The 7,524-nt window shown below is 44.1% G+C and overlaps 1 protein-coding gene across 3 annotated transcripts; it reads left to right on the plus strand.

Moving 5' to 3' along the window:
* The first annotated feature begins 906 nt into the window (after window positions 1-906).
* LOC120226506 (procathepsin L) lies at window positions 907-4,232 on the plus strand. 3 transcript variants are annotated; one of them, XM_039224698.1, is made up of 8 exons: window positions 907-1,032; window positions 1,071-1,073; window positions 1,326-1,445; window positions 1,591-1,737; window positions 2,075-2,299; window positions 2,755-2,917; window positions 3,556-3,673; window positions 4,133-4,232. In XM_039224698.1, exons 1-8 carry the CDS (start codon window positions 907-909, stop codon window positions 4,230-4,232), a joined length of 1,002 nt encoding a protein of 333 aa, XP_039080629.1. The 3 variants fall into 3 exon arrangements, with proteins under 3 accessions (XP_039080629.1, XP_039080628.1, XP_039080630.1); XM_039224697.1 differs by lacking the exon at window positions 1,071-1,073; XM_039224699.1 differs by lacking the exon at window positions 1,071-1,073 and having other exon boundaries at window positions 1,591-1,725.
* The last annotated feature ends 3,292 nt before the right edge of the window (window positions 4,233-7,524 follow it).

A 7,524-nucleotide genomic window follows, 5' to 3' on the forward strand; every position in this document is an offset into this window, starting at 1 on the left:
CTGCTTCGTCTACCCGCCCCACCTGGAATTACCCTGTTCTAGGATTAGACTAGACTAGATTATCTTGTTCTCAGTCCTCTAGGAGATGTTTACCAAAAATTCAGTGACTAAAGGACAGGCAGGGTGATGCTGAAAATCCATTTGGGCTTCCCTGTGAACTACTTTTCGTGAGCCACTAGCCAGCTCATTAGTTCATTTGGATCTCAAAGGAGACGCCATACAACCCCACTCCACTCTCCCTCCTCAGTCTTGTTCCTGGTCCCCCAGCTCACCTGCCCGGGGAGGCAGGTAAGACCTCCCTAGGTCAAGCATGAACCCAGCCAGAAAGCAAGACTGGAGTCCCGAACCACGGAGGTCCCGCCCACTTATCAGCTCAACCAATCGCGGCGGGAACAGGAGGTGGGGGCGGGGCCCGCGGGGCAGAATCCCGGGCCTTAAATGGACGTGCAGTCTCCTACCTGGGAAACCCCCTAGACCCACCCCTGTGACTGCACAGCACAGCTGCACCTGTCACAGGTGATTTTCCAGAGCAAGATCTGAGCAGGGTGTTGGGAGGGACATTCTCGGAACCAGCGTAGCCTCCAGCCTTGGGGGTCGGGAGTTTGGGGCTCCCAGGGCGCTCTGTCAGCAGGTCTTGCCCCTCCAGAGGCGGCAGCAGGACCTGCGGGGGCCCGCCCCTCCCTGCCCGGACCTAGGAGTCCTGGGGAAGAGGGGGCGGTCGCAGGGCGGGGTGGAGAACTGCAGGTCAGCCTTTCTCCATAGCCTGTGAAAACCCTCGGGAGGATAAATTCAATGTTTTTACTTCACCGGGGTGGCTTTTACATCTCAGAAAAAAGGAGGTTGGTTTTTCAGACGGTTTGGCCTGATCAGATACTCGTTTCTTTTCCCTTCCTAGGTTTTTGAAACATGCATCCTTCCCTCTTCCTCGCTGCCCTTTGCTTGGGAATAGCTTCAGCTGCTCCAAAACTCTATCAGAGCATAGATGAACAATGGTCCCTGTGGAAGGCAACACATGGGAAACTCTATGGTGTGGTTGGTAACAGCTAAACTGTCCAGTGACACTTGCAGAGAATGTTCATGCTGGTGGGAGTTCATAACTCAGAGTAGCTTCTTGAGGCTGATCTCACCAAAGCAGTAAGCAGGGCACTGGGACTGTGCATAACATGGGCATACGTCCTACTGTGTGGTTGCTGTAGAACAGCTTCCAGAGGCATCAGATCATTCCTGAGAGTGGTTTCTCCTCCTCTCTGTGAGCACATCCACTTGGTGCAGGTGATTTGCTTTTAAATAGAAACAAAGATGATAAGATACTTGTTTTTCTGCAGGATGAAATATGGAGGAGAGCAGTGTGGGAGAGGAATATGAAAATGATCGAACAGCACAATCGGGAACACAGCCAAGGGAAACACAGCTTCACAATGGCAATGAATTCCTTTGGTGACATGGTGAGCATGGCATGGATTGCTGAATGTTATGTGTGTTATGTTACTGTCAGAATCCTCACAGTATTGTTTGTTTGTTTGTTTGTTTTCCTCACAGTAGTTTAAAAAATCTCATGCTTGTCAACATTCTATTTCCTTTTCCTTGAAGACCAATGAAGAATTCAGGCAGGTGATGAATGGCCTTAAAATCCAGAAGCACAAGAAGGGGAAACTGTTCCAAGCACCTTTCTTTGCTGAGATCCCATCATCTGTGGACTGGAGAGAGAAAGGCTATGTAACTCCCGTGAAGAATCAGGTGGGAAAATATTCCCTCTCAAGAGGCTCAGGTCAATGATCTCAAGGTTCAGGCCCACACTGGGGCTGACAGATCAGAGCCTGCAGCCTGCTTTGGATTCTGTGTCTCCCTTTCTTTCTGCTCTCCCCTGCTTGTACATTTGTCTCTCTCTCTCAAAATAAATAAAACATGAAAAAAAGAAGAATAGAAGACAAAATGAATTAGTATCCTTGCTATGGATGTTGAGGAACAAAAAATATGCAGTTTGTTATATTTTAGGAAATTTTACCTCTATGGGCTATTGTCAAACTCTTACTATTTATTTTGTAGACTAAGAGATTTTCAATTTTGTTTTCAGGGTTATTGTCTTTGTTGTTGGGCTTTTAGTGCAACTGGTGCCCTTGAAGGACAGATGTTCCGGAAAACTGGCAAACTTGTTTCACTGAGTGAGCAGAACCTGGTGGACTGCTCTCAGCCTGAAGGCAATAAGGGTTGCAATAGCGGCCTAATCGATGATGCCTTCCAGTATGTTAAGGACAATGGAGGTCTGGACTCAGAGCAATCCTATCCATATCATGCACAGGTAAACAGAGCTCCTTATCTTGTTATCCAAGTTGAACAGGTTCAAGGACAACAGATACCATATTTATATTCACATTTTAGATTGTGGACTTTGTATCTGCAGACTGTCAGAATTGTCATTAAAATGTATTAGTCTGGTACAGTCTCTGCCTTGATGGTTACCATGTAGCTGTCCCTACTTCTGTGTTGTGTGCAGATAAGTACAGTATACCATTCTATACACTGGCATGGATTTCTCCAGATAGAAACATTTCTTATGGACAAGAAGACCGAGAGTGTGTCATTGAATAGACACCTGCTGATTTTTCAATTTCAAAACAACCAATAGAATTTCAGATACTGGGATGCATTATAACAAATTTGACTGGACTCCAGTAAGTTTCAAACTGTCTTGAACTCATGTTCCCCAGGACGTGGATGGTAGTAATCAAGTCTATTCCCCTTTTCCTTTGAAAGGGCGAATCCTGCAAATACAAGCCTGAGAACTCTGTTGCCAGTGTCACTGACTACTGGGACATCCCTAGTAAGGAGAATGAACTTATGAACACATTGGCAGCTGTGGGGCCCACCTCTGCTGCTATAGACTCAAGCCTGGATACCTTCCGCTTCTATAAAGAAGGTAAGCATCTGTCTATATGGAAGTTTAGGTAGAAAAATGGGAAACCCACCATGACGTACTGCATAATTGACTAGTAGGTATTTAGAAAACAATTTATAATTTTGAGTGTGTTGATTAACAAGGTTGCTCATTCTGTACATGTAGTATTTGTGTCTGTTGTTTCCATGCAACATTACTTGAATCATATCCTCATGATTTTAAGCCCATCATAAATATATTTAAATACCTACATAATTTGATTGGTATAGCTCAATTTACTTTACATTTTTCCAGTTACTAGACCTTTCAGAGTTTCCAAATAATTGTACTACTATAATTGAAACTAGAAAAATAACCTCTTGGCTCAAATAATTTTGTATTTTGTGCTGTTTCCTTGGGGCAACATCCTAAAGTATTGACAAGGTGTCAATAAGTGGTCATTTATGGCTCTTGGCAAGTTATCTGGAAAAGAGTTTGTGCAAATTTGTATATCTGGTTGCATTAGATGAGGACCTAAATCTCTAGCATATTAAAGAATCTTGTTTTTAAAAGTTCTCTGGGTTTATGTTACTTAACTGAAGTTTGAGATGCCTACCACCATGGATGATAAGCTGGGTCACTGCCACATGTCATCCCAGCATTGAATTTTACTTTTCCAGGCATTTATTATGACCCAAACTGTAGCAGTGAAAACCTGGATCATGGTGTTCTGGTGGTTGGCTATGGCTCTGACGGAACAGAGGCAGAGAACAAAAAATACTGGATTGTTAAGAACAGGTATAAAAGGCCAAAAATACTTATCTTTGAAATTGAAAAGAGAATCCTTTTTGGAATTAGTGTCTGGATGTAGGGCTCAAACCCTTGAGCACACTGCTGAAGTAGCAGAAGTCTTTACCCCACTTAGGAGGAACTAATAAGGTACTGTCTTAAGCTTGCTAGGGTCCTGCTAGAGTTTTGGTACCACTGCATTTATAAATTTGAAAATTTTCTTATTTCTGAAACACATCTTGTCCTGAGAGTTTCCTTTTCTTGTCTTTCATCTTGCAGTCTTGTGAAAAGTTGGAGGAATAATTTCTGTGCAGGTTTAGACTCAAACCATGAACAAGAACAGCCTCTCCTAATTCTTTCTGAATCTGTCTTGGCCTCTGGTGCACTGCTCAGTATCAGGTCTCACTGTTAATAAAGACAAATGTATTTTATTTATTTGAATAAAATGGCAAAGTCTCTCTCTTTCAGCTGGGGCACTGACTGGGGCATGGGTGGCTACATCATGATGGCCAAAGACCGGGACAATCACTGTGGAATCGCCTCCATGGCCAGCTTTCCTGCCGTGTGAGATGACGGTGGGAAGAAGACCTTGATTGGCAACAGAACATCCAGAAAATGAATTTTATTTTAAAGCTGTCACACTGTATTGTGTGGGATAAAACACTTGAACTATTGAGGATCCAAGTTGTGATTTGATTCTGTGATATTTTACACTGGTAAAATGTTACTAATTTGCTCATTCCTACTATAAACACCTTTTATGATCGACTTGTCTAATACTTTTAAGTTTTATTGTTTTAAAAGGATATATGAAGTTTTACCTTTTAAAATAAAGCAATTTAAAGTAGAAGTGAGGGGGGGAGGGAAGGGAGCCAAGAAATGGACATCTTATCATTTTTTAAAAATGTTTTTATTTATTTCTGAGAGAGAGATAGCATGAGCAGAGGAGGGTCAGAGAGAGTGGGAGACACAGAATCCAAAGCAGTTTCCAGGCTCTGAGCTAGCTGTCAGCACAGAGCCTGTTGTGGGGCTCAAACCCACAAACTGTGAGATCATGACCTGAGCTGAAGTCAGACGCTTAACCGACTGAGCCACCCAGGCGCCCCATCTTTTTTCTTTTCCTTTGAATAAATGACACTTTTTGAGGCAAAAGGAAACATGAAGTGGTAGTGGGGAAGTTTCTAATAACTTTTTGTAGAGTCAAAAATGTGATTGGGCTCTAGGAAATAACTGAATGTGCCAGGGGTCAACTATGGGAATGGCTGGGTGGCCTTTGGCTCTTTTGGTTGAAAATATGCACATCTCATATCAGCTGCTTCTTCACGGTGTTTTATTCAACCCTTCAATGGAACAAAATGTGACCAATGATCTATAAGGACAAAGGTATACTATTTTAATAAGGAAAAAACTTCACGTTTTAGAAAATCACATAGGATTTCCATAATAGAAAAGTGCATTAGAGATCATGGTCCTTTGACCTTAGATAGTTACAACCCAGCTAAGTTACAGGACAGATGTAATAGAGTCAGTTTTGGGTGCATCTTCTCCACCTGCTAGTGACTAGCAGGTGAGGAAGGACTGAACACAGTGGATTGCCAGAAATTTGTGTCGTGGGTCCACAACAGTTGAGGGTAAGCCCCTAGACATGAGGTGTAGATTCAGAAATAGTACTGGGGCTTTAGAGGTGGCAGAAAGGTGACGGCATCCAAAGTGATCATCTGAGGTTGAATTTACCTAACCTCAGATTTTATTAAAAGAAGACAAATTACTTATAGTCTGCAGGATAAAGAAGCACATAGTTTAATTTGCTCTGAGTGTTTACAATTCTCAAGTTCCCACTCAGGAATTTTAAGGAGAAGGTGGAAGTATGAAGTTAAGAGGCTCTGTAAGTCCTCATGAATGTATGAGGTGGAAGACAGGGGAATCTCAGCCTGCAAGGCCCCCTGAACCTCGGGTCATGTCCCCCTGTACTGGGCCACGTGTCATGCTGGACCCTTGCTGTGGCCTTTCCTCATAGCTATTTACATTTCCAACTGTTTGACCTAAAATGACAAATGTGGTGTTTGGAGGGAAATTCTGTGGGCTTCCTGACAGTACTGTCAGGAGCAGTCACAGGAGATGTGGGGACTCCCGAGCTGAATCCCTTCTCTCAGTGGGGACGTGTATTCAAACAACCAGAACTGATGTAGCACACACTGGGTCCCAGCCATCACCTGGTGGAAGACACATCCCCAACTGCTGGGAGGAGCAGGTGCTGGGAGGAGGAGAAGGTAGCTGAGAACAGCAGGAGGAAGAGATGCCTGACGTGAACCCAGAGGAGCCAGTCAGTGGCACAGGAAAAAAGACAGGTTTCTGAGCAGAGACTCAGGCTCAGAACCCTGGAGAAAAGAGAAAGTTCATCTAGAAAACGTGGGAAGAGAGTGAGGTGAGAGTGTGGGGAGATGAGGCTGGGTCCACACTGGGGTTTTAGGACATGGGGGCACCCCAGGGGAAGCAGTGGAGAGACTGGTTATCTATTACTCTAAACACACTCCTGGTCCTAGCAGCCCCCCAAAAACCATCTCTCCCTTTTCCCACCTGGGCTCAGGGGTGTGATTCTCCCGGGAAGTCTCTCCAGGAGCTGGACTCATCTGTAGGTTTGGCTGGACTGGTGTCCATGCAGGTGCACTGGTGGGGTGTCCTAGATGCAGGTGTGTTCTGTCTGGGCTGCTGACCAGTGCGCCTGTGCAGGCCTCCGCGTTGCTTGGGCTCCCATAGCTTGAAGGCTGCTCTGACAGCAAGTACCAAGAGCAGGTGCCAGTACGTCCCTGAGGAGCTCCAGGCTCCTATGACCTGGCCTTGGTCCCCAGTGAAACCTTTGTATTTGGAGCCTGTCACCAGAAATAGCCCAGGGACCCAGGGAGGGGCTGAAACCCTACCTCATGATGGGGAAGCCAAGACCACTGAGCAGAGAGGCATGTGGGATTGTGGGATGAAGACAAGGCTGGGTCCATCTTTGGACCATGCAGTCTGTCATAGTCAGTCTCTGAACATCCCCTAGAAAGGACTTCTTGTGACAACCATCTTGCTTCACAGCAAGAGGCTTGCTCAGTCTGCTGTCCATACTGTCCTGTGAGTTCAGCCCAAGACTCTAAGAACATTGCAGGTGCTGATGGGAGGGAAAGAGGGAAGATCTGGCTGATGAGTGAATGGTTCAGCAGATATTAGACTTATGTACTTTTCAAAGCTATGTATATTTTTTAAAATTGTGAAAAGTTCCAAACTGCATCTGTCACAAAAAAAGTTTTTAAAGAAGCCAATAGACATGAAGTCAATAAAGCTGAAAACAAGTTTCAATTTCTACCCAAGTCTTGTGTGTAGCATAAAATTATTATTAGTGTTTCCCATATTTTGTAGACCTTCATAATTTCTATGCAAATAAATTACAAAGGAAGCAAATGATTCAAAATATTATAAAGTAAAATTTGGTTCTGTGGGTGTGAAGTTATAGCATTGGGTTCTGTGTAGGAGAAAAAGGACTCAGAACAGTTTGATGCGTTGCATGCAACCGAGCAATGCATGTATTTCAATCATTATCACCAAAGTTATTTACAGATCATACACTATTCAAGCCCTTCCTGCGTGTTCTAACATTTTATGACAGAAGAAAACATCAGAGAGATTTGGGCCACATTTCTGGGTTTCCCTATAGAAATTAAAAGTCACTGGTTGATTCAGAAGATGGCGGAGAAGTAAGGAGCTCCGTACTTGCACTCGCGCCCATACATCACACAGAAAAGATCTGAAGACATTGGAAACCTTACAAAACCTGAGAGATTGGGAGAAAAAAGACGCAGAATCCACTGAGAGAGCCTTCTAAC

The sequence above is a fragment of the Hyaena hyaena genome, unplaced genomic scaffold, assembly GCF_003009895.1.
Source record: "Hyaena hyaena isolate Hyena2069 unplaced genomic scaffold, ASM300989v1 scaffold_1718, whole genome shotgun sequence".
NCBI classification, from domain to species: Eukaryota; Metazoa; Chordata; class Mammalia; order Carnivora; family Hyaenidae; genus Hyaena; species Hyaena hyaena.

Coding starts and splice junctions, on each gene's coding strand:
- LOC120226506 (XM_039224698.1), top strand. CDS start 907: ATGCATCCTTCCCTCTTCCTCGCTGCCCTTTGCTTGGGAATAGCTTCA. Junction 1,738..2,074: donor TAACTCCCGTGAAGAATCAG/GTGGGAAAATAT, acceptor TTTTGTTTTCAG/GGTTATTGTCTTTGTTGTTG. Junction 3,674..4,132: donor TACTGGATTGTTAAGAACAG/GTATAAAAGGCC, acceptor TCTCTCTTTCAG/CTGGGGCACTGACTGGGGCA.